Below are 24,954 nucleotides of genomic sequence, written 5' to 3'. Positions count from 1 at the left end.
TAGCAAGCCATATATTATTTTGATCTCAGCAGGAGGTTGGCAGCTCAGCTAAAAGCTTGCAGGCTGAGGCACAGAATGTGAAATGCAGTTATCTGCTCTACAGTGATAGCAGAGAGAGAAACACTGGCAAGTCAGGGCACCTAGACCATTACTGGCCTGCAGAATATAGGCTCTTACTCAAACTGCAGTCAGTGTCTCTAACCACTTCTGTTAGAAGATGAATAGAATGCAAGTCATTGTTCAGGTTTCTAGCTCAAGAGTGAAAAGGGCTTCGGCCTGACTTTAAAACTGCCTCGGAAGAACTGGTAGAGATGGAAGAAGGCATTGGGGCTGTTCAGATAAGGCTGGACTCAAAATAAGGTGGAGAGGTGTGTTAAACACTGTTCCTGTGATGTTTTGCCAGAGTAAGGGGCCTTCTTGTGTTTCCCTGTGTCAGTATTTATCTCTTATTGCTCTTTAGACTGGCTGCGTGCAGTATGGCACGCAGAAGTAGACTGTAGGAGGAGAGCCTGGTAAGAGTTGAATGTGCTCCTCTTCCTGCCCACTGGTTATGCGGATTTATGGGATTGGGTTTAAAATAGGAACGGTTTCTCTGAAACTGATGGGTTTATCTCCGTAGCTCTTTAGCTCACGGTATGCCTCTTAATTAAATTATGCAGCCTGTCTTCCCCAGGATGAAGTGATGGCAGCTACTCTTGTTTAAAACCAAGTGCAGCCCGTGGCCTCCTGGAAAGTGGCTAATGTAGCCCTCTAAGCAAAGCTTAGATGCTTGGATTAGCTGGTGGGGCAGTGACATCGTTGTAAGCCTTAAGCCTTTTGGTTTGATAATGGCTAGCACTAGCCTGAAAGGACTGGCTTTCTGAATAACTCCAGTTTGCCAGAGCAGCCTGACTAATCCCCCTCCTGCTCCAACTGTTGTCGCTTGTCCAAGATCATACTGATTTCTGGAATGCAGAAATTGTTACAGTTGGTGAGTTACCCTCAGCCCTCTGGGTGAGAGCTGCAGTACCTCTCCTGGTTTCTTCCTGGATGAGAACTCTAGCAGCTAATGTACCTTGAACTGCTTAGTTAGATAAGCTCATTAATGCACAGAAGTCTTACTTACTGTTAAGTCAGAACCCAAACTTTCTTTTAATAGACTACTAAATGGGTTGGTTGCTTTACACCAGCTTATTAACTGACTTGTGATTGCTGTTCCCTGGATGTGCTGTGTAGATTAGAGAAACAAGCATTCCTGTTTTCATTCAAACTAGGTGATGTCTGTGCTGTGGGGAAACTTCTAGCCCTTAATGGGAGTGACAAAGCCCAGAGTAGCTGGGTCTTGGGCTCACTACTCATCATCTTGTGTTTATTCGTACCCTCTACTCGATGGCACAGGAAAATCGATGAAGCTAGCAGCTTGCCTCACAGTGGGGCTGTGGCCAAAATGGCTTTGTAGATGAGCAGGAGTCCTATCAGATCTGCTGATCAAGCCTCAGCAGCTTGCTCTGTCCGTGGCTGAGTTGAAGGTAACTGGCAGGCCATGTTGCATGCTTATTTTCACCACCTGTAGTGCTAGACTCTTTTCTGGAGAGGTCTCTCGACAGTGAGAATAGCACCCGCACAGCTGGCTTAGTAAAATACAGCTGATCCCCAAGGTGCGTTCTGAAACGAATGGACAAATGCACTCGGCACTATCGGGATGCTACCAGTGCTCGCCAAACCCTGAGGCTGTTGGTGCTTGGGTGGTAATGTGAAACTGCAGTTATATTGTTAGGGGCAGCGTAAGAGCTCCTGTCCCTGCTGTCAGGCTGCTCCTGAGCAATTCTTCTTGAGCTGCTGTGTTACCACCGCACTTCTGAAGAGAGAACACAGAGGATTTGCTGAGCAGACCTGCCATGGCAGGGGCCAGGCCTGGCTCAAGAGTTCAGCAGCTTCTGCCTGCACTGAGCTTAGAGAAACTGGTGTGGGAGGATACAGACAACTGCATTTGCTCTTTCCCGAGGCAAAAATACCAATATACGCCCAAAGTTTATGGCTCCAGTACCGTTAGGCTGTAGGCACATTGCTAATGACATGTTTCCTCCAGACAGTACCTCATTCTTCTAGAGCTGGAACAAGCATCTCTTGCCTGGATGTGAAGCTGCAGTTACTGCAGCCACGTTGCCTCGTACCACTGCAGAAAACTGACTGACAATTCACTGTTTTTCCGAAGCAATGAGTTTGAGCAGATCAGCTTTTTTATTTTTTGTTTTCATTTGTGCAACTACAGTCACAAAAGGCAGACAACTGTGTTCCAAAGTTTGTGGTGTAGGTTGAAGCCAGCACTGTTCTGCTGGTGCAGGGAAGGATTAATGGTCTGCACGGTGTCGCCTGAAAGACTTCAGGTTATGGGACGAATGTATTGGAGAAAACCACTTGTTTGAATGTCTGCGTATTTGGGATTTAGGCTAGAATTCAGCTTTGTCTTTCATATCCTAATGAACAGATAACTGTGGTACTACAGTGGCGTCTTGTTACTGGTGTGATGCTATGGCTTCTCAAGCGGAGAGACTGTGGGAGGCTAATGCAGTGGGCAAAGACTGGAGAATTGGTACTGTTTGCTGTGGTGTTTCTGAAGAGTTGCTGCAGAGGGAACAAACTATGCTTGTTAATCCATTCCTTATGTCTGCCTTGGTTTAGTCTAAGAAAGCTCCGTGCTGTATGTTCATTTTTTCTACAGCTATTCTAGGTCTGAATCCACGAAGAGGCAATGGAAGTGGAAGGCTGGGCTCTTACATGCTGCAGGAGGGAGCTGCTGAATCTTCACTTGCTAAATGCAGGTTTAGTGCATCATCTCGCTAGGTAGCTCCCAGTTCTGCCACTTGTTGCATCCCAGAATATGTGAAGCTACTGACAGCTCAGCAACAGGATCCTGCTGCCCGAGCCCGTGCTCCTGACTGCACCCACGCATTCCAAGTGTGTGGCACAATGTAGGTCTGAAAGGGCAAAGCCTGATGGCTTTTGGAGAGCTGCCTATCTTTAGCTCAGATGTAATAAATAGGGAATTTTCCATCTATGATAGAATCAGTGGACAAAAGCAGGTTTCAAGATACTATGCTTTATTGAGTCTTTGTCTTTCTCTGGGCTCCCTTGGTTATGGTCTGCAGGTAACCTGCTGCAGAGTGGCTTCTGGGGCTTCGTCTAACGTGTCACGATGGTTTGAGAGAGGGATACTCCCTAATGCGCATCCCTTGCACAGCATGAGCAGTGACATGATTTGAGACGAGTATGCTTGATTCTTTTAAGAAGGTGCACGTTACCATGTCAGTCATTGTAGGTCCAGCTAATCCTGCTGCTTTTCAGTTACGTAACTACTGAAATGCATTCAAATCCACATCCCAGCATTTCATTTTTATACATGTTCTTTTTTTTTTTTTAGCTGGCTGTCTTAATGTTGTAACTTTGCCATAGTTGCTATAAAGGTGTATCTTAATGCTCTCATTTTCACTTCAGTGGAAAGGCATTTCCATGTAGCCTTAACTCCTAGTAGGTTTATAAGTGTGTATAAGTATGTGGTCTGTCTGTGATGTTCTTCATGATCCTTTTCCTTTCTATTTACGGGTTGAAGTAGAAGTATATGGGAATGCAAGTACTTGACAGCAGAGTAGGAAGCGTACTGGCCTTAGGTATTTGTAGGAGCAGCATTCAGATGTTAGATCTCACTCCTACCCCAGTAGCTAGCTGCTTGAAGAATGCAGAGTGTATTGGGAGAGGACTGTTGTTCCTAAATTAAGGTGATTAGTCACCAACTGGTGTGAATTCAACATACATGTGGATCTTCTCTGCACCTTAACTAGAATAAACCCATCCATGCTATAACTAAAAAACAGGGCTGTAGCTAGCAGTGTGGAGCGGGTTGCCATATGTTCAAGCCAGTGAAACAGAAGGAGCGGAGCTGCAAAGCTCTGAAAATGCAGTTGATGGACCGTTAACCCAAATGCTTCATCTAGAGTTATCTTGGTTTCCAGGCACTTAATGATAAACAGTTGAAGAAGCAATGGGCTTTGCTCTTAAACTGTGTCTTGCAGTGAGCTATTAGCCTGAGGAAACTCAAAAACAGCATAGGGTAAGCTCTCTAGAAAAGGCTGACTGTGGAGAGGAGCAGAATGAGTCATTGAGAGCTGATTGAGCAATGCTGGGATGCTTTCTGAGTCATGTTGCCTATGCACAGCGAGCAGACGAACCCATCTTCTGTGGTGGATTTCTTATTCTGGGGCCTTCTGATTCCAGCAGCCGTGAGTCACTGAATGTCAGTCTCAAATTAATTTGAGCCCTGTTCCCTGCAGTTCTTAACCATTGCAAGTGCTAGGATCTTTCATTTTCAAAGCTGATCTGAAAAGAAAACTGTTCATTATTTAAAAACCTGTGGAAGATCATACCAAGTCTGAACTGTACCACTAAAAACCTCATTCTAGTTGCAGTGTAACCTTGAAATAGTTGAAACGAGTATCTGCAAAACTTGTACCGAAACACAAATGAGGATCAAAACAAAGCAGGCTTATTTTCACTGCAGCCACTTCAAGGAGAGCCATTGTCATCTTAAAGAGCCATTCTTCTTGCTAAGCTTTAAGCAACTTTCTTTTGCATGCTGCCCTTTGTATAGCTTTCCTCTCGTCTGTTCATATATCTCTAGGCTAGTCGTTCCACCTCTTGAGTTTCCAGCTGTGCGGACATGCTCCCATTAGCTGATGGAAGTAACTGTAGTGGGGAGGGAGCGCAGTCACTCTGATCTTGTGTCTGGGAGGGACGCAATGCAAGGCTTGAGCAGAAGACTGGAATGTTGTCAGTGTTCCCTGAACTTCCATCGTGGGCAAACTTGGTGAAGGCTGGCTGAGAGAGTGGCACTGCACCAGAACGAGCTTGCTGTAAACATTGTGTTGATGCCGTTGTGCTGTCTATGCTTGTGATGTTTGGAACTCATCAAGATGCTGGACTGCAGAAGTCAAGCAGAGCAAGGAAGATCTGCTTATAATTGTGTCAAATACCTTGTGCACTTGAGACCTCTTAAATACCTTGTGCACTTGAGACCTCTTTGGGCCCTGATGTCATTAGATAGGAGTGCAGCAAGATGTTCATACTGCGTGTGTCCTTCAAATACTGCAGAGACCTGATGGATATTGGGTACAGTTGGGTTAGTCATCTAAAACTGTTTCCTTGTATTCACTGTCCTTAGCCCATGTGACTTTGCTTGGTACCTGAAAAACTTTACCTTACACAAATAGAGTTAGGTAAATTGCACTTATGACACAAATAGGTAAATTGCACTTATATGTGAATTCAGGTTTAATTTGTAGAGCAGTAGAATTGTGGGGGTTTTTTCAGGCTTGAGGAGAATCATAACTGGTATGGAAGCAAGCTGCTACTACATATGAAATAATGCTGGTGGCTCTCTCAGGTATATTTATGCTTATAGGCTGCCATTACAAAACAACCTGGCAGAGTGGTCCTGATCCTGTGGCTAAATCTGTAGTAAGTGAAACTGCCACCTTGGGTGTTAAGCAGGGGCTCACATAGCACAGAGCCAGTCCCCTTCTGACTTTGAGCAAGTTGTCCAATATTGAGTTGCATTGCCAGTGTTGCATGGCTAGTATGCATCAGCTGGTTGGTGGCAAATCTCTCTGTGTGATCCTATTTTGTAGCAAATGAGGATTTGTAATAAGAGCAATCCTGTTCAGGAGTCGGGGGGGGGGGGGGGAATATGAGGACATTCAGAGTAGTAAGGGCAAAGTAGGTCAAAAATGGCATAGAGGTGCAGTGATGGGACTATAAAACGGCACACTAAATTCAAGGTACATAAATGTACAATGGTGCATGTATGTGGATTAGGGAGCAAAGGCAATTCTAGCTTCACCTATAATGTGGTTAATCACCTTGAAGACTGAACTCAGTGTGATCTTGGAGTTATGCTAGATGATAAAATCATTAGCTTCTTGCTAGTGGTGGTTTAAAAACGTAAGTCAAATATTGAGAACCACTGGGAAGAGATCAAAGCACGATATGTATGATTGTCATGCTGTCTGTATCATGGATTGCTAACATCTTGAATAACTTGTGCAGATTTGCATTCACTTCCAGAAGGAGAATGTTTAGAGGAAGGCACTGAGAAAGACCAAAGCATAAAGCAATGTCCTTGTTAAGAGCAACTGAGTAAGCTGGGAACACCTCATTCTGGGAAAGGGGCAATGAAGACAGTGGAGAAAATATGCAAAATCATGAGTGGCCTGGAGATAGAGTATGGGGGCTAGTTCTTAATTTTGTCTTCCTGCACTTGAACTGAAGGCCAGTAAACAAAGCTGAGGGAAGGAAGAAAAACCAGGCTTAAAGGAGGGTGTTTTATACAGTGGTTATAAAACTGTAGACTTTTTTTTTTGCCATGGGATGGTGCTGATGCAGAGATTTGAGAGGAAACCGGGTAAATACTTTAAAGAGATCCATTGAGAATTCTAAAATAAACAAGCCATTGCAGGGGGATCTCCTGGGGAGTTTTTTCTTGACCTGTCCTTACTCCTATCTGACTGTCCCTTCATTGCCAACGTCCAAGACAAGATACTGAGCTAACAGATCTACAGTATGAACCAATGTGGCTCTTAAATGTGCAACTGAAGCTGGTTAGCTTAGGAGCTAACTGCGCATGGGAAGTTTGAAGCCTGAGCTCACCTCCCAGTATATTTGTAATTTGTATAAGGAAGAAGCCTAGCATTTCTTTGCATTGACAAAGAATTTTTTTAAAGACTAAAATCACTTGAATCATGCTGTATCTAGTCTCAGTCTAACATGTTTTTACTAATGTGTAAGATAAGCAAGCAGTTGACTCTGCTGCCTAGTACTGTGATGCAGTTAAAAATACTGATATTTTTGCCTGTAACTTAAGTGAAGCTATTACAGAATGTGTTCTAACCTAACATATGAGAAAGCATAACCTCATTATCTCAATCAACATTTAAAGCTTGTAGATCTTCCTAAGAGAAGGCATTTAATTTCCAACATGAAGCTTGATCAGCAGTCTTCTACATGTTTTATAGTAATGTAGTAAATATTCAAATCAAGGCTTTTTCGGAAAGCGATTGGATTGTCATGCTAGCAAGGGGCTTTGTCTTGTATATGCTTTGTGCCTGATCGTGTTGCTCATGAAAGCAGACGTTTCCTTTATGCTAAAAATAGTGAAACAAATAACTTAAGCAGCATTAAAACCCAAGAGGGAGATTACTTTTTTTTTTTAAGAATAGGATGTGCTTTCTAGGAATCTTCTGGAAAGGGTTTGTAGGATTCATATGATCCAGCTTTGACCAGTTGCATAAGCTTCCAGGAAACTATTCTATACAATTTAAGGCTTAAAGAGGTGCAGGAACTCTTCTTCACCTTTGGTAGCAATAGCCCATATCTGAATGTGGAAGCCAGCCCTGTAGCAGTCTGAAAAGACATCCTTGACTCTTATCTGGAATGAAAAAATACTAATTAGGAAAGAATTTCCTAGAGTGGCCAACAAGTTGCTTTCATTGTCGTAATGGTTCTCTTTTTTTAATCATTTGGCCTGAGTGACCTTTCAAATGTTTGCTGAATTACAGCTTCAGCATCTGCCAGACTTGTTGGGCAACTGTATTCAAACAGATGTTCTCCGTATTTTGGGTTCTAGCCCTGCATGTTCCCTTTTAGTGGCCTCCTGGATGCCTGTTAGAGCCGCGTGTGTTTCATGTAAGTAGTCATGAATCTGTGGTACAGCCCCTTCCTTAAATTTGAGAACCTGGTTTTGTTCTGTTGACCAACAGGATTGTCCCTGTCTTCTGGGGTGAGGATGCTGGCATTGCTGCCAGCTACACCGTGTAGCCTTGGTCCCCCTACGTGGGACACTGAGCGGCCACAGAAGGCTTTTCCCACCCTGTAACGACATGGGAATCTCAGACTGTGCGCTGCCTCTGTCTTAATAGGTTTGGTTACAGAGACTTAGCCTGGAAGTAAATGAAATACTTGTATCCTGAAGTTATAAAGTGTCACTAATGGGAATGGGAGAAAAACATATTTGAAAACCTTTTCTGTGCTAGATGGAGTCTCAGACATCAAAAAATGTTGATGACAGTGCGACTTGAAGCCACTGACAAGTGGCAGGAGGCAGCCTGTTAATAGCCAGAGACGCTCAACCAGCAGAATGTGGGAGTAAAAGCCAGGAAGCTCACTACTGAGCTTTGGGAAAACTGTTCGTCTGTCTGTTTCTTACGATTTTGACTTAACTGACTTTTTTGATTCTTTTTCCTTTTAATGAGCAGAAGCAGCCATCTGGTAGCTGAAGACCCATAGCAGAGAAATATGTGTAATGTTACTCTCTGAGGACTCATTAGGTGTAGCTAAAAATGTTGGTATAAAGGCTTATGAAATCTAAAGTTTCTTTTTTGTCTTTCTGAAATGAAAATTAGTGGCTGCACTATAAATCTTGTTTTAGCACAGAACTCGCATCTGCAGTAGTTCCCTCAAATAGGCAGCTGCTTTAGTTTCTTGAACATAACTTCTAGAGGATACGTTACTCTTAGTACTCCAGGCATCTACCCTGGAAGTCCTTTTGTCCCTCTGTTGTGTGTATTGCTTTTGTATTTTTTTTTTCCCCTGACCTTTGAGATGATCTGAGGCCAGGTCATTTTAACTTAATTTTTGCTGTGTTCCTGAGCAAACACATATCGGTTCACTGTCAGCATCTGTCTCTAGGCTAGCCTCTCCCTATCCTTCCCACCCACCCCAGACAAGTGGGTGTAGGCTAACCCACCCTAACAGCAGTGTGGAATGGTTGGTTATCTAATGCTCTGCAGTGCCAAAGCTGAGAAATACCGATGTGATCATCCCAAGACCTAGTCATGAGGCTTGCCCTATCGTATTTGTAGCGCTCTTCTCTGGGCTAAGCCAACCAAGCAGTTGCTGGAGTGGGTATTATGACTTAAACCTGAGTGAACAGGAACGGGATCTGGTAAAGTAGCTGTGTATTTAAAAAAGTAAAATCAAACTGTCTTCTGCCTCAGTAATGTCTACCAGCTTTGTAGTTCTCTTCAAAACAATCTTCCTTTGAAGAAAGAGGAGATTAGCAGTTTAAGAGGGTAACTTCTGAGGCACTAGCTCCCAATTAAAGTGGCTCATGGTTGAAATCTCCCACTCCAATGGCACCTTGTGGCCAGGCTGCTCTCATTTTGGACTCTGAAGTGTTACTCAGTACTGCTGCTAGGGATCGGCAAAGGCTGTAACGTTGCCACTTAAAAATTAGTTTTTTGAACAAGCACTCCAGATGCCTAAGATCAAGTAGCTTAGCTTAAGTAACTAGGATGACCCCATTCCTCTGATCACCTTTTATGCTGTACCCATACCCCTTGAATGCAAGATGCTAGAAATTAGGCCTGAGGACTCTTGCTGAAGACATTAATTCCAAGCTGTGAAAGTAGTTAAAACATAACGCTATATAGACTCCATGTGTATTGTAGCAGTTCCCTGCCACCCTTTGCTTTATTAAACCAGGGAGCTGCTTTTGATCTCGCAGCTGCACTGTTGCTGGTATGTGGATAAAAAATACTCTGAATGAGCTGTTATCTAAAAAGCTTACCTGGCTAATGACATCTGCTAGTTCTTTGTACCTAGTTATTAATGCAGCCTGTACTACTAGGCAGCTATGATCCCAAGCAGATCTGTGTTGGATTTTGTCAATTTTGCATCCTTATCTGCAAATGTAATGGTTAGAAATGTTGAATTACTGGACCAACTAGGTCAGTGGTTGCTACTGTGTAATCATTGTCTCCTTAAGTTCAGCAGTCTTCCTAGGCTCTTGTAAAAGCAGTAATAAACCGAGGTGTACTTGCTGCTAAGAACCCCCTGCTGTACAGTGTTAGGCTTGGTGACATCTGAAACACTTGTGTGAACTGCATGCAAAAAGCCTAACTAAGAAATGAATCTGATTTGCATCTTGGTCATTGGGGAGATAGACGCTTTATAGTAGAAATAAAGGATCTTTGATTTGCTTGTCGTTCCAGGCCTGTGGTGTTTTTCTCATGTTCAGGGGATAAGCCAGATACTACTAATACTTGAGGCTTGATCCACTCGTGCTGATGAATGGAATGAGTAGTAAGCCTGCATCTGTTTCAGTGCTACTTTTAATCTTCAGTCCTGACTACAAATTGCAGTCATCTTCAGAGCCTCTTGTGTTACAGGATGCACAAGAGCTGTTCGTATTCACCTAGACCTAAGCTCTTGAGTTCCTTCAGACAAACTCAGGAAGTCACTCGGCTGGGCCTCTGTCAGGATTCCTGCGGCAGCTCCCGAGGTCTGGAACAAGGCTGTTCGTTCCCCGTGGGCTTCCTCGTTGAGTCCTTGTTGTCATCTGCCCCAGAGGGGCAGTTCTGCAGCAAACATGAGGGAACGCTGGTCTGGAGAGACTGGCACGTAGTTTGGGGTGTAGGTCTGTTGTGGTATGTACAGTCTGTACTGTGCATTGGGAGCACACACTTTTCCATATAAAATCCCAGCAGATGAAAAAGTATAATCTGTAACTGCAGCAATAAGGCTACTTCCCTACTCTCCAGCCTAAAACACTGTTTCTGATAGTCCTTTATAAGTAAGGAGCTCTGTACTCTCCAGGATGTAAGCATGAGGCAGGCAGTTGCTTCCAGTGTCTGAGCCGCTCCTGAGTCGCTAGCTACCCTACCAGGCCTCAGCCATGTGCTTGCCTGGCCAGGTGTAACAAGATAAATTAGGTGAAGTCGCCTACACCATCAAACTTCCAGGAGTATCTCTGAGCATGCCCTCCACTTGTCCCTCCCTGTAATCTGCTGGAGTTCATTATTCCTGTGGCATCAAGATATGTGCTGTCAGGTCCTCACCACCACAAGTATTGTGAGGCTTGTCTTCTGATTGAGGATGTGTGTGACAAAAGGTGTCTGTGCCCTGGCTAGTAGCCAGCAGGTGTCAAAAGTCTGCGCCTGCTGTACTGCTTGTTGCCATGCAGCCTACTGATATATGCCCTCTCTTGCTTCAGGTCTTAAGCAACATGGGAAGAGAAGACTAAAGTTCCATCATGATCGGAGGCTTATTCATCTATAATCACAAAGGAGAGGTTTTAATCTCTCGAGTCTACCGGGATGACATTGGGTAAGTGCTTGTGTTGCATCCCTGGTCTTGGCATTTCTGTCTCGTTTTGGTGCGGACAACAACCCAGAGCTGCTTTGTTCTGCATTAGCTGTGCATGCATGTAAGACTGCAACTCAACTTGCTGCTCTAGGCTTAGTTCAGAAAAAAAAAAAAGTTTAAGCCCTGGTCACCTACAGATGGTAGTAAAGGATGGCCTGCAGGCAAACCTGAGACTTCCTTTTGGATGGTAGAGATCTGGCTGTTACTCCACATGCTTCAGGAACATGGACTGCCACTGCAGGAGTCTACCAGCCTCGCTGTAATCGTTAAAACTTTACGGGAGCAGTAATGCGGGAACTGTCTGCCATGTGCTATAACCAGGGCTCTGAATTAGTTTCAAACACAGATGTCTAGCATCAAGTACAGGCATGCAGGAGACTGCCTATGGTCTTGGAAAGTTAAGTCTGCAAGCAGTCTCATAGTAACCACAGCTGCACACTTAAAGCTGGCATTCTGTCCCCCAGCTTTGTATGGCAGCCTTGTATGTGAAAAGCGTACATTCACTGGGTAATTAAAGTTGTGGGAAGCACTAAAAGTCTTCAGTAGATTGTAGGTGTCTCCTTGCGCTTCACACAAGTGTTATGATGCTCACTTAGACTGCATCTGTACAATCCTTAGGCTGCTAGTTCCCAGAAGGGACCTTACTAAAAATTTGGTGTCTTATAGGCAGTGGATAGTGCTATAAGGAGCCTGTTATCAAGTGATGATGATGCTTGTACTGAAAACCTTAAGTGGCTTTCTTGCACCACACTCCTCTTCCTAGTAGATTTTCATTACTGTTAGGCATTAGGTGGAAGTTAGTAACTGAAGTTAACAGGGTCAAAACATAGCTAAAGGAAGCAGGGCTGTGGTAGGTGTTAATTCAAAGTCCAATGAGAGAGATCCTTCTGGTCAGTTTAGGAAAAAATCGTTTGTACCAGGTGTTCACAATGAATAGTGGTAGGATGTGCTGTGAAATAACTTGTTGCCATGAATTACAAAAAACTGTCAAGCCAGTCTGCTGTGAGACTGCTCTAGTCTGAAGAGTGTGTCCCTTCTGGTTATGGATTGTCTAGGGGAGGTTAAAAGTTGAGGTGGAACTAGTAGCTAGTCAAGGCTTGCACTGTTTCATTGATGGAGTAGCAGCCAACACAGTGTCTGTAATAAGGCTTCACGTAATGAGCTTTAAATCTCTTGGCTTGTTCTGAGTCAACTAAGGCAGAGTAAAGTAGCTGTTCTAAGGTTGGCTGAGTGATTCCAGGGCTTCCACACAGAGCTGAGCCAAGGAAGCATTGTATTTCTGAAGCAGAAAACTGCTGGCTACAAGGTTTTGCCTATCCTCTGTTGTGCTAACTCATTTCAATCTTGAATATTTGTTAGCTGAAGCTCTGTGGAGCAATTCATATGCCAGATCTGACTTTGTAAAGTTCACCTAATGAATAGGTATCACAGTGACTGAGCCAAGCCAGTGTGGATTATAGATAAATTCTGAGAATATGTTGGGGGGGCAGGGCTAGGGACACTTACTGCAGTTTCTGGTAAAATTTTTTTTTTTTTTTTTTTTTGTGGCTTGCAAACTTAAAGCACTTAGGCTTGTGCTTGAACTGATGTTTATTCAAGGAGGCCTTTTAATTTAAAGGGCATTCTGGCTGTGGAGATGGAAACTGGGGAGTGAAGTAGTTATTTTTAATGTAGTGATCTTCTATAGCTTTTTATCTTGGCTCATTCCTCTTATAAAGTGAGTGACTTGTGTTCAGTACGTGATAAAGTACTTCCTGCTGGCTGGCCAGGCAAAACTAGAAAATGGGATTTCCTGCCTGATCTTATCTTAACTTTTTCATTTGGCAAAAGGTGCCAAAAAGATTCAAGTGTTTTCTCTAGGACTTCAGGAGTCAGTGTTCCCTTGAGTGAAATCCTCCATTCAGTTCCTGTGAAATTGTCGGTCTTGTGACTTAGGTGGAGCTAGCGCTGGCTGTTACCCAAGCTTGCTCCCTAAGGTGTTGGATTCCTTCTGAAACAGGCCTTCAAACCTGGCTTGGAATTTTTTAGATGTGTAACCTTATAAAACAAGTTGTCTTAAAATGGCTCTGTCTCATCTTGTGTAATCAAGTAACTGAGAATCTTCAGCTCTATAGCAAGCGAGTGGAGTTGGATATCTGCTATTTCCTATTCTGAACACTAGCATCAATACCAGGTCTGCTTAAAAGCTTTTAGTATCCTAACCTTCAGAGGGAGGTAGAGAAAGGAATAGCCATGATCCTGTAGCTTGTACAACTCTGTAGTTCTGTCTCTAACCAAACAATGAGGTGATAGATTTCTAGAACACTATACAGTTTTTAATTCCTAAACGATAGATCTGAAGTGCTGAGGGCAGAGCCCATCCAGCTTGTTGAGAGGTAGGTTGAATGGGAAATCGGCATAGCTGCTGCCTGTCTTCATGTGGGCTCTGAGTGATGGACCCTTAAGCCTCCTTGGTCTTGGCACTTGCCTTTGGCATTCTGAAGCCTCAGCCTACGTGTTGGGAGAGATTAAAGGTTATCTGTGGTTATGAGAACCCCTCCCCTTACACAGTTTAAGGCTCTAAATAAGCAAATACTAGCTCAAATGTTAATGAGCAAGGTGATGGTCAATGAAGAAACCCTTCCCTTGACTTTGTTAAAGGTAGAAGTACCACAAAACTTGAACTTTCTTTGCTTGCAACTTAGAATGGCTTTAGTGCATGTAGTGCATCTGTCCATACAGCAGCTAGCTGCATGCATAAGCAGCCTCTTAAAAAAAAGAAAAAAGCAAAGCACTATGCATTTAATTCAGGATACCACGGAGGGCTCTACTGTGATCTTCAAGTGCCTTGTTCTTCAGTGACATAGTCATTGGGGGAACCTACCTGCATTTAAGAATGTAGCTATTTAATAAAAATAAGCTATTTGAAACTGAACAGCTTACATGACAAGCTGCATGCACTTTAAGCGTAATAGGCATTTGGTTTCTGAGCTTCTAATACATCACTTTCGGCTTCATGGCTCTTGATCCTTAAGGAAAAAGTGCAAGCTGGATAGAGCAGTGTCAGAATCTGCAGGATGTGCCGTATCTCTCCAGATGTGCTCCAGCTCTATCAAACTTGCTGTATTTCCTGTTGGCTGGACCAAGCCAGAAAGCATCAACCCAAACAGCTTCAAATGGGAGTGCTGTCGTAGAAATGCCCACTCAGACTTGCAGCCCTGTTCTGAGGCAGACTGGGAAGAAGACACCTGATACTCTGCGGTCCCCAGGCGATGCCTCAGATTGAGGCTTTGGGGTTTTTCCCCTCCGAGGCCTGCTATATCTATTAGCAGAGCAGACTGGGTATCACTGATGTGATACGGATGCAGCTCATCTGGACTAAATGCCCAGTTAGCCCTAAAATTCAGCCAAACACAAGTCTGTCCACACTGGCAGCCTGACCACGGCATGTCAGCGTTGTGCCTTGCGAGGGCTTCATTGCTGCCAACGCTTGTTACTGTCCATCCAATACCACCTTGGCCTTTTGTGCCCAGGAGCGGGGGGGTGGGGTGCTGTTTGGTCTCTCCTGATCTCTTTGGATTCATTGTGCCTTGTGTGTGTGTTTCTAACCCTTTCTCTTGTTGCTGTCACTCCTCCTTTCTCCGCTGGCGCCATTTCTGTCCATCCCATCTCATTGGCTGCTGTAGCAATAGGTAAGAGACGCGTGGTAGGCCATGACTGGCACTGCACAGCGGGCAACTGGTGTGCTAGAAAAGCTTCACTGAGCTGAGGCTTCTCCTCTAGCGTGCACCAGTCTGGTTGCTGGTTCTGGTACTAGTTCTAGCGGGTTAGAACTTGAGGCTGGGAGGGCTAATGCTCCATAACAAGCTGAACTTCTCTTGCAAGGCTTACTGGAGGGGAGGAATGGGGCTTTTAGATATTGTTATTTCATAGCAGATTAAATTACTTTCTTATGGAAAAACTAAGGTAGAAATGAAATATTAATTTAACTCAAACTTACAGACCTTCTGGGGCAATAAAACCTGAGAAGTATTTGAAGGCCAGAATTTTGCTTATGGGGGAGCATGTTTACTGATGAAGCTTCTACATATGTACCCAGACCTTCAAGGAGCAAACACCTGCTTGGTAGCATATGTTCCATTGAATATACTTTGTTTTCAAACCTGGAAGTGTCTGCTGGATTGTTGAAAACCCTCAATGCTTCTGAACATTTGTACGCCTGTATCCTTGCTTGCGAGGATGTTATTACTGTGTGCTTTCAAACATGGTTCTGCATAATCAGTACCATGGCCTTGATGCTGCAGTCAGAAGACGCACTGTTCTACATAGTCTGTAAGAATATGAGTAATAACGCACAACTAGATGAGTCTTGGCTTTGTGTGTAGACTATTGCTTTAAGTCTTGGTCTTGTCATATAAAGCACTTGGGCTTCCTTCCTGTGTTCTTAGGATTGGTGGACTTTAACTTAATTTGGGGAGTTTACCCTGACTTGTAACTATGGGATAAGGAAACTCCAGTGTGGAACAGCTGGCATCCAGAATGCCCCTTGGACATCGCTGTTTACCCAGGAGGGATTCGTTCCCTGTCACTAGTGTATAGACAGTTTGGATTAAAGATGGCAGCAGCTAGGGGAAGCTTGCACAGCACCTTTTTGGCACTGTGCAGAACATATTTTCTTTACCATAAATGGTACTGGATCATCCAATGCACATAATGCAGTGCTACTGGCACATTGCACTGTGGGGACCCTAAGTCCACGTGCAAGAGACCTGTTCTGAAGCCTAGCAGGCTTGAGAGGACGTGTAACTGGAAAGCCAAAAATGTTCCTAATCCTGCTTGCTGCTTTGAGCCTGCCCTCCATGGTGCCTGGGGTACGGAGGTGAGGTGGATCTGAACTAAAGCTCCCTTTCGTGGTATACCTGGGCACTGACTTCTGTCAGCTGACCCAGGTAGGTTTTGCTGTGTTTTCCTCAGTGGTATGTCTAGGAGGAACTGCCATCGACAAATATTTTGGGAGAGAGAGACTGCAGCTTGCTTTGGGGCAAGAGTATGAAGGCCTGGGCATGCAGAGTTGACAGTAACTAGGTGTTTGGTCAAAACTGGGCTCTTTGAGCCATAAGCTGCTACTGTGTTTGTTCCCAGCTACGGCAATCAATTGGAAGTGCTAGCAAAATCAATTGAAGGGAAGGTTCCTTTGCCATCTGACTCTAGATGGAGGTTAGCTTCTCCTTCTAACTACAGTTGCACTGTCATCCAAAGCTCCGTAGAGACCAGTAGCACTCTGTCTCTCCTTTAGTTTGTGCAGAATTTAATGTCTAACTCTGCTCAGAGCCTTCACTTGTCCCTCTTAGAGACATCCCCAGGCACCCTTTTTAAGTGAGCTTGGTGTATGTAGTTCAGTGTCTGACTATAATTGCATAAGCAGAACTGTGCAGCCAGCTTGTTTTCACGTTTGCTGTGCTAACTTATCTTTGGTGATGAACTTGTAGGCGGAATGCCGTCGACGCCTTCCGCGTCAATGTCATCCACGCACGGCAGCAGGTACGCTCGCCTGTCACCAACATCGCCCGCACAAGTTTCTTCCATGTCAAGCGTTCCAACATCTGGCTGGCTGCTGTCACCAAGCAGAATGTCAACGCTGCCATGGTATTCGAGTTTCTTTACAAGATGTGTGACGTGATGACTGCCTACTTCGGGAAGATCAGTGAGGAGAACATAAAGAACAACTTTGTGCTGATCTATGAGCTACTGGATGGTGAGATGTTTCCCTTATCTGTTATGCGATATTGCACTTGGTTGTTGTAAAACCCTTAGCTTAGTTTGATGCAGTAATAATCTTTGAAGTATTTTTAATATGTGTGACTTGAGTTCAAAATCACTTGTTCTGCTTTCTAATGCCACCTGTACTGTAAGTGTAGATGACATCTCAAGCCCATAGCCTTGTGTTGATTGTGGCTCACTTTGCTGAAGTGTTGGGAGCTGCACACTTGTATGAATGAGGCAGCTGGTACTGGACTCCAGCTTCTGAGGGAATCCTGTGCAGATGAAGGGCTATCATTGTGCTGAGGTATATAAAGAGGGCTATCATTAGCTGGGATGGCTGGCCTTAGAGGTGCTAGTGCCCGGGTGGCTCTAGCACTCTATGGCAGCAGTCACCCCAGGCTGCAGTCAGTTGCCTCTTGGGGGCAGTTCTGAGACAGAAGGAAATCAATAAAACCCAACCTGCTCTGTCCCAGCCCTACCTCCCCCAGTGACACTGTTCCAAATTTCACCGTAGAATAACAATACGGTGTCCCTTCAGCTGCTTGCGATATCAGTCTGCCTGCAGACATTGTCCTTGAGCTGTCCCTGTTTCACATAACATGAGCACTTTGTATTAGTTACGCTTCAATTTGTTTTCCAGATAAGGCACCATGCGTGTGTGTCCTGGGATTCCTTGCCAAGGGTCACAGTGACTGGTGGGTTCTCTGTTCTCTGCCCAGGGAACTCTGGGCAGATCAAGAGACTGCTTTTTTCTCTTCTTTGGTCGGTCACTGCTGTCTCCTAGTAGGCACAGTGAGATCAAAACCTGCCAGTGTGGTGTTACTCAGTATTCACGTTAGTGGTCTTCTCTCCCCTCGCGATCTTTTGTAGGTTGTTCCCTTCCTCTTTGAGGGGAGGGGTTGTTATGTGCACTAGCTGTCTGTAATTAACATCTGTTTCTCTCCCACACTGATTATCTGCAGTGCCACTACTCCGCTGTTATTTTTTTAGGTTGTGGTTTTTATTACATCTTCATATGAAAATCAAAACCTAAAGAGAATGCTGCAAAGATAGATTGCTCTACTGTTGAGTATACCCTCTTTATTGTCCGTTGGATGTTTTTGGAAAAACTCCTCAGTGTACCCTGTGCACATGGCTAGTCTAGTTGATATGTAGTCCTGAAGTGCAGTTTTATTTAAAAAACAGGAAATTCATCAGTTGGACAGCTTTCCATCACCCCTTCTCTCCAAAATATTGCACAGGGAAGTCAATTTAGCAAGGCTGTTTCTTTTCCCTTGGTAAGGAATGCTCCAGCAACTTATCCAGAAATTTAATGTGTAAGCAGTGTCTGTGTACTAATTGGCTCTCTCCTTATAGGAATGGTTAGCGTGGTTGGCATGTTTATACCTTGCAGCTCTGAACTAATGTTTTTTTTACCCTTCCGTAGAAATCCTGGACTTTGGCTACCCTCAGAACTCTGAAACAGGGGCCCTGAAGACCTTCATCACCCAGCAAGGCATCAAGAGTCAGGTAACCAGAGGAATTTGGGGTGCAGCACTGCTCTGCTGATTAATTTTCTGTAAGGCTGTTCCAGAAAGTACGGTCTTAATTACCAACTAACCGTTTGGCCTGTGTTGAGTGGAGGTGCCTGAGTAGATTGAGAACACCCTGGCAGGGATGTAGCTCAGTGGCATCTTGTTCTAGGTGTCTCTGTGCTGGTATGACCTCATGTTCCCTGCCGCACGGTAAGATGCGGAAGAAAGGGTCCTGAGCTAGGATAATGCCAGGCCCTTGCATGCAAATGATTGCTGGCTTCGGGCTCTGGTCTCTGTCAGCTTCTGACAGAGAATAAACAAATCTACCTGCTGAACCAGAAAGAGCTCTCTTGTGTGTGAATCTCACTGAGCAGGTTTGTTCTCCACCAGCCTTTAGTGCTTTGAGCTGTCAGGATTTCATGCCTGCCTTGTAATGAAGTATTCTTCAGCCTTGTGGATCTTGCTGTCAGGAAGCTGATGTTACGCTGTTGCTGCCTGTAACATCTTTGCACACCAGCATCAGTACAGTCTGAGATTTGTCATGTTAGAGATGAGAATCTCTACTGTGCATTTGGCACAGTATTAACCCTTGCAACGAAGTTTACATGGAGATAAATGTCTTTTTCCCCAGGTGCCCTTTATCTTTTAAATTGGACTGTTCTTGTGTTTTAAACTAGCTCTAATCCTATTCCAGGCTACAGTCCTCAAAACTAGGCTTCCCATCTTGGATAGCTCATGCTCAACCCCTGAAACCAAAGGACTGTTATAGTCACTGTTTCTTGTGTCCCCAAGGATTATTGCTCACCGTGTCCATCTGACACAGCTGTGCAACTCCTAATGAGGACTTGGCCTAAAACTCAGTCCTCTAACCTGTGTAGCAGGTGAGTCAGGAGAAAAGCTGGGAGTCAGTTTGTGCTGAAGCTGTCTGCAGCAGAGATCTGGGTGAAACTTCAGCCCCAAGGTACAAACAGAAGCAAACTGCTAAACAAGAGCCTGCCTGGTGACTTGTTGTTAAGGATAAGCAGAGGTCAAAGTCTCTGGAGGCTCTGTTTCAACTCTGTTCATCAGCACTGACTTCCTAAGAACTCCTTTTTAAACTTCTAATCTACTAGTAGCAACATTAGCTGCATCTCTCAAGAAGGAGGTGAGAGAGAAGCTGCCCCTGAGCAGCATATTTCCTGCTAGAACAGCAAACAGTGTTTTGCAAGAGGGCACGTGTATATCGCTGGCCAGATGTGAGTGCATCCGGTCTCGGTCCCCCATCCCGAGCCCTAGTGTAAATCACTCTGGCCTTCTGCAGTCTGACATTTTGGGCAGTCAGCAGTCAAGATAGCTGAGTCAGCTCCTGTTCCTAGGAAAACTGAAAACTAACAACCACCCTCACTTCCTTCCCTAGCTTTTTTTTTTTTTGCTTTTGTCTGTTTTAACAAACTTTTATGCTGTTTGTGTGCAAACCACTGTCACAGCATCTTGCTTCATTCAACAGCAGGTTTAGTCCCCCTTACAAAGAGGAGTTTGGACGTCAGTTTTACATAAGTAAGCAGTTATTCTGCCCTGTGTTGGAAGTTTGTGCAGCCCAGTTCAAAAAGCAGAAATAATCCTTTGCAGGCACAGTATGGCAGGGGCAACAATTGAATGAGTACTTGCCAGATTTCCTTGTCTGCTCTCTACTCTGGTACATCTAGCCTCCTCCCTTGCTTACAGCCAGTACATCGGGCCCAAATCTGGGACTGGGTGGTCTGTCATCCATGTTCCCTTATCCCTGCTTAGTTCGTGATGGTGCTTTCCTTGGGCTTGTGTCCTGCTGAATTTAAGGAGCAAAATCCACAGTTATGGCAGGCTTTCCAAACTCAACTTTTTGACTTTGTTCTCAATGAATGATTTCAGGCGTACTGAGCTGCTGCCCTCTGAATGCCCACCCCGTATGGCTACAGTGGTCTTTCCAGGGCTGGTGATCTTTGAACACAAGATCTGCTTTATTGGGTTTTTTTGAAAGTAGGTCTGATATTGGTGCATTGCTTTCCAAGGGAAGTACCCCCATGCTCTGGGAAGGGGGTGGCGTAGCATACGGATTTTTAAAAGGTGCTGGTGTGCAACATGGTTTCACTTCTAGTCCCTACCCATGAAGTAGCCCACTCCTCAAATAGCAGAACTGCAGGCCATGCTGATGTCCTGTAGCAGAACTGATGCCAGCATTGGCTCAGATGTCTTCCTCCAGCAGAGGCTAAACCTGCTCTTACACCTTGAGGTTGAGCTGTGCTCCACGTGCTCAGTTCTCACTCTTCAGATCCTGTCTGCATCTGTCCAGACTTCATTAGCTGAGCATTGTCATTTTCTTCCTCTCCAAGTGCTTTCTGGGAGTGTGAGTTGGTCAGCTCTTAGTTACCGTGTTACCCCAAACCTTAGACATACTGTGGTGCTAAAATGCTAGTAGTACTTTTTGAAAGTGAGGAGGTGGCTGCCACCAGCTGCTAGAGCCCAGGAAACCTGCTGGTAGCTGTGCCTTTAACCTAGTCAACATGCTGGCAACTGAGTACAGCAGGCTGGATATTCTTGTCCCCTTTTAGCTGACTTAATTGTCCAGCTCAGGGAAGATCCCAGTCCTGAGAAATTTCAGACCCAGGTGCCTTCAGTCCCTCCCTTAGGGAACACTCATGCTGCTGGGTGATTTCTGCTTCCAGATCCATCCAGTCACTTTCTGTAGTGACCAGTAGAGGTTCATAGCATTGACGCAGGAGTTGGGAACATCAGCACATGATCAGTGTCCCTTTGGAAGCCAGAGAACTGGGTATTATATCTGTGTGTGCCTTGCCTTCCTCTTAAGCCTGAACAAAGCATTGAACAAGGCAGATAAGGAGGCTTTTTTTGTGGGACGGACAAGGGAGGTGCTTTGTACTGCATTGAGCACTTACACTCCCCCAGGAACTGCCTAGGTTCTTAGATATATAGAGATTCAACTCTTAGATATTACAATAATGGCTCTGCTTGCTCAAGGAGTGACCATGTCTGTGGCAAGAGCATGTGTGAAACCGAGCCATTGCTGGTTTAAAGCTGAGATCATGTACTGCCACCCTGTGGGCCCAGTGCAAGGCTGCTGGGGCAGGACCCACTTCTGTGTTCCGCAGTCGTTCTGGTGGAAGAGGCAGAATTAACAAGGCTATAGCTTTACACAGGACCCATACTTAAGATGCCTGCAGTCCTGGGTGCCTTGTATTTCTCATAGTCTGGGCACCTGTGCCATGGTAAACATGCAGGGCTTGCTTTAGGAACGGCAATGGGAGGAGTCTGCTCTGCGTAGGAGCATTACTGGGAGTGGTATTTGGCCTGTCACTCCCTCTGCTCTACCTGGTGTTTGTGTGGTGCGTAATGGGCCCAGTCTGAAAAGCCTTTTCATTGCTGGGAGTGCTGGGTTTCCTGAGGGGAGCTAAAGGTCAAAGACCCTCATCTTGTTTGTGCTAATTAGCTACCTAATTAATGATGAGCTGGCCTGCTTTGTTCCTGTCCTGAGGTAGCCTTAAGCCTAACCTGCCTCTTTCTCCCTTCCTCCCCTTTCTTGCTACTGACCTGCTTGCCTGTTAACCCTGTGTGCACCACACTTGCTGCTATACATCTACTTCTTGACTTTCTGCGTGTGACTGGACCCCGCCTGTAGCATCAGGTAGGAAACCTCCCTGTGCCTCTCGCCACAATCCTTAGTGCTCTTAGGAGGCTTAGAGCCTGGACGCTGTTAGATGCATGTCAGGTTAGCGTTGGTGTGTAACTCTAATGACTGCAGTCATTAAGAAGCAGTCCTTGGGGACCAGCTGTCTCATGGCCCTAGGGTTTCGTGTTGGATAAGGGTGTGAACTGGCCTGTCAGCTGCTTCTCTGCTTAACATGGATTGATGTGACAGTCTGAGACATGAATGTCATTGGTGGAGCCCGTGCCTCCCTGCACCTAGGTGTAGCCTAATGGAATAGCTAACAAAATGGAAGAATCTTTTCTGCTGTTGTTATGACCAATTTTTAGTTAGGCATACAATTTGCTGTATTGAGGAGAGAATGACCAAATCGTGGGGTGTGTGACAGCAGCCATATCTAAGTGTCAAAAGCAGTTGTGTGTAACAAATGGCAAGCTGTTGCTCTTAGATTTAGAGGAAGCTTTCTTAGTCTTTGAGTTTATCTAGAGGTCTCAGATGTCATTTCTTCCCTTCAGACTAAAGAAGAGCAATCCCAGATCACCAGCCAGGTGACTGGGCAGATTGGATGGAGACGTGAAGGGATCAAATATCGTCGCAATGAACTCTTTCTTGATGTGCTGGAGAGCGTGAATCTCTTGATGTCCCCCCAGGGTAAGTAGAGCTGGCATCCTTCTCCCCGTCAAGGTTTGTGAGCGGGGACCTGTGTAAGTGTTCTGAACTGCGCTCTTCTCTACCTCAGGTCAGGTTTTGAGCGCCCACGTCTCTGGCAGAGTGGTGATGAAGAGTTACTTGAGTGGAATGCCAGAATGCAAGTTTGGCATGAATGACAAGATTGTCATTGAAAAACAAGGCAAAGGGACTGCGGATGAAACGGGGAAAAGGTAAGAGGCATTGGGGTAAAAGCCACTTGCCACCAGGGACTCTTATAAAAGGGCAGCACTTTAGTAGCTTTTCTGATCTGACAGACAAAGCTCACCTCTTCTTCCTTTCAGCTATTACTGCTAATTTTTCCCTGGGTAGGTCAGTTGTTGTGCAGGCTACCAGCCTGAGGGCCTCAGTACAGAGGGCTTTTCTGCAGCAGGGCTAATGTGAGCAGGTGGAATGTCATCTTTGGTGTCTGACTTCACAGCTATACATGGGCAAGTGCCAGGAGCTCTTCAAGTATTAAGATTCAAACATAGTGTTAAGTGCGGAGTTCTTGCAGCTGGAAACATTTCCCCAAGATGACTTCTTCCAGAGCTTGTGTCTCTAGCAGTTCTAGTCAATGCAGAGACTCTTACTGACAGGATGCAATAGTCGTGCTCCCAAGGAGTGGTGAAGGAACCCCGCTGACCATAGCCTGCTCTACCCAGGCTGTTCCCACAAACTAGAGCAGCTGACAGACTAATACTGGGTGAGCCCCTCCTGCTGACATACAGGTGGTCAGTGGCCGTGTGGATTGGAGGCTCATCCCTTCCAGGAGCCCCGCTACCTTCCTTCCCAGCTGCACCTCGGTCAGTACCCCCACTGAAGCTGAAAACAGGTCTTACGCCTTTTCCAGCCTTCCTGCTTGGGGTGGAGAGATAAAAGCAAAGAGACTACCACTTTTCTCTCACTAACCATTTGCAACTCAACTGTGTTTCTCTTGGTTGTTTGGGGTTTTTTGGGTTTTTTTTTTTTTTGTTTTGGGAGGTTTTGGGGGGTTTTTGGGGTTTTTTTGGGGTTTTTTTGCTGACCCCCAGTGAACTGGGAAGGTAGATAATCTGCTTCAGCTGTGTGTGCACTCTGCTCTCCCCTTGTCTCTTGCTTTGTTTGACTTGTGCATGTAACTCGGATCTCAGACACTTTCCATGATGGTTCCTGTAAATGGAGCTGAGCTGCTATTTGCCTTTTCTCTCAGAACCAAGCCAAGAGCTATCACTTCACTGTCACCTTTAAGCCATCTTTCCTGTACCTGAATTGAGCTAGTAAAATGGATGAGCCTCAGGTGGCTGCCCAGTGGGGGTATACTCTAGTGAAAATGTCATCTGCATAGGCCTCTGAAGAGTCATTAACACTGTCCAAAAGCTGCTGTGCCATGAGTGCCTTTGCCTGTAAATGTGTTATTTTCTTGAGTTACAGAAGCAAGGTGGACAGGGACCCTTGCTGGGTGGTTCTCTGGTGGGCAAGAGCTTGGAGGTGTCACTGTCCAGAAGCAGTGAGGTGACCAAAAGGGACAACTGCTGCTATTGCTTTTTGGCATCTAGCATGTGGCAACACCACACCCCGAATAATATGGCCTGAGACCTGGAGCAGTGCAAGGCAGCAGGGCTTTCCCAGCAGTGTTCCAAAGGAACAGGAACTAGTCAGCTAATGTTGGCTGTCTTCTGGGCAACAGATTAGGAAAGACCAACTCCCACTTATGAAGCACAAACTACACCACTGGGTGGTCAGTCTGCTTCCCATTTGTGCAGGTAATGGTGGTTCCGAGGACAGCTGAACCTGCCTGTGGTGCTTACAGTATCTCAGCACACTCGCATGATTGTCCTATTGCTCCCGGCAGTTGAGGCAGCCTAGATATCGCAATGCTATATTGCTGCCTCTTCTGTTGCTACCGCCTTCTCATTTTCTGGTCCCTCTCAGTAGCTGAGACTTCTTAGCTGACCTCAGGACCTGCAGCAAGGAAGGTATTCTCAGAGACTAGAACCCAGCATGAGTTCAGTGCTGGCAGGTTAGGTTAGTGCCCCCGGATGGGCAGGTGATAGCTGTGTAGATTTTTAGAAGTGAGAGAGAGAAACTTTTATGGCATAATATCGTGGTCTTTGGCAGATGGGTTCAGAATCAAACCACCTGCTAGCAGCATGGAAATCAACAGCTGTAAAGAGATTT

The 24,954-nt window shown here is 45.2% G+C and overlaps 1 protein-coding gene across 1 annotated transcript in view; it reads left to right on the top strand.

The window, feature by feature from the left end:
* The window catches only part of AP2M1 (adaptor related protein complex 2 subunit mu 1), a 30,728-nt gene that overhangs the window by 1,971 nt on the left and 3,803 nt on the right, over positions 1–24,954 (top strand). The window contains exons 2-6 of the mRNA XM_087738965.1: positions 11,021–11,133; positions 16,641–16,906; positions 18,341–18,423; positions 22,623–22,758; positions 22,847–22,988. Of these exons, the coding sequence (XP_087595091.1) occupies positions 11,060–11,133; positions 16,641–16,906; positions 18,341–18,423; positions 22,623–22,758; positions 22,847–22,988 (701 nt within the window). The 5' untranslated portion in view covers positions 11,021–11,059. The remainder of the gene's footprint in view (positions 1–11,020; positions 11,134–16,640; positions 16,907–18,340; positions 18,424–22,622; positions 22,759–22,846; positions 22,989–24,954) is intronic.

Source organism: Nipponia nippon, unplaced genomic scaffold, assembly GCF_047370975.1.
Source record: "Nipponia nippon isolate SJK-2023a ecotype South Korea unplaced genomic scaffold, ASM4737097v1 scaffold_7, whole genome shotgun sequence".
In the NCBI taxonomy this organism is placed as follows: domain Eukaryota; kingdom Metazoa; phylum Chordata; class Aves; order Pelecaniformes; family Threskiornithidae; genus Nipponia; species Nipponia nippon.
This window is presented reverse-complemented; position numbering and strand designations above follow the sequence as displayed.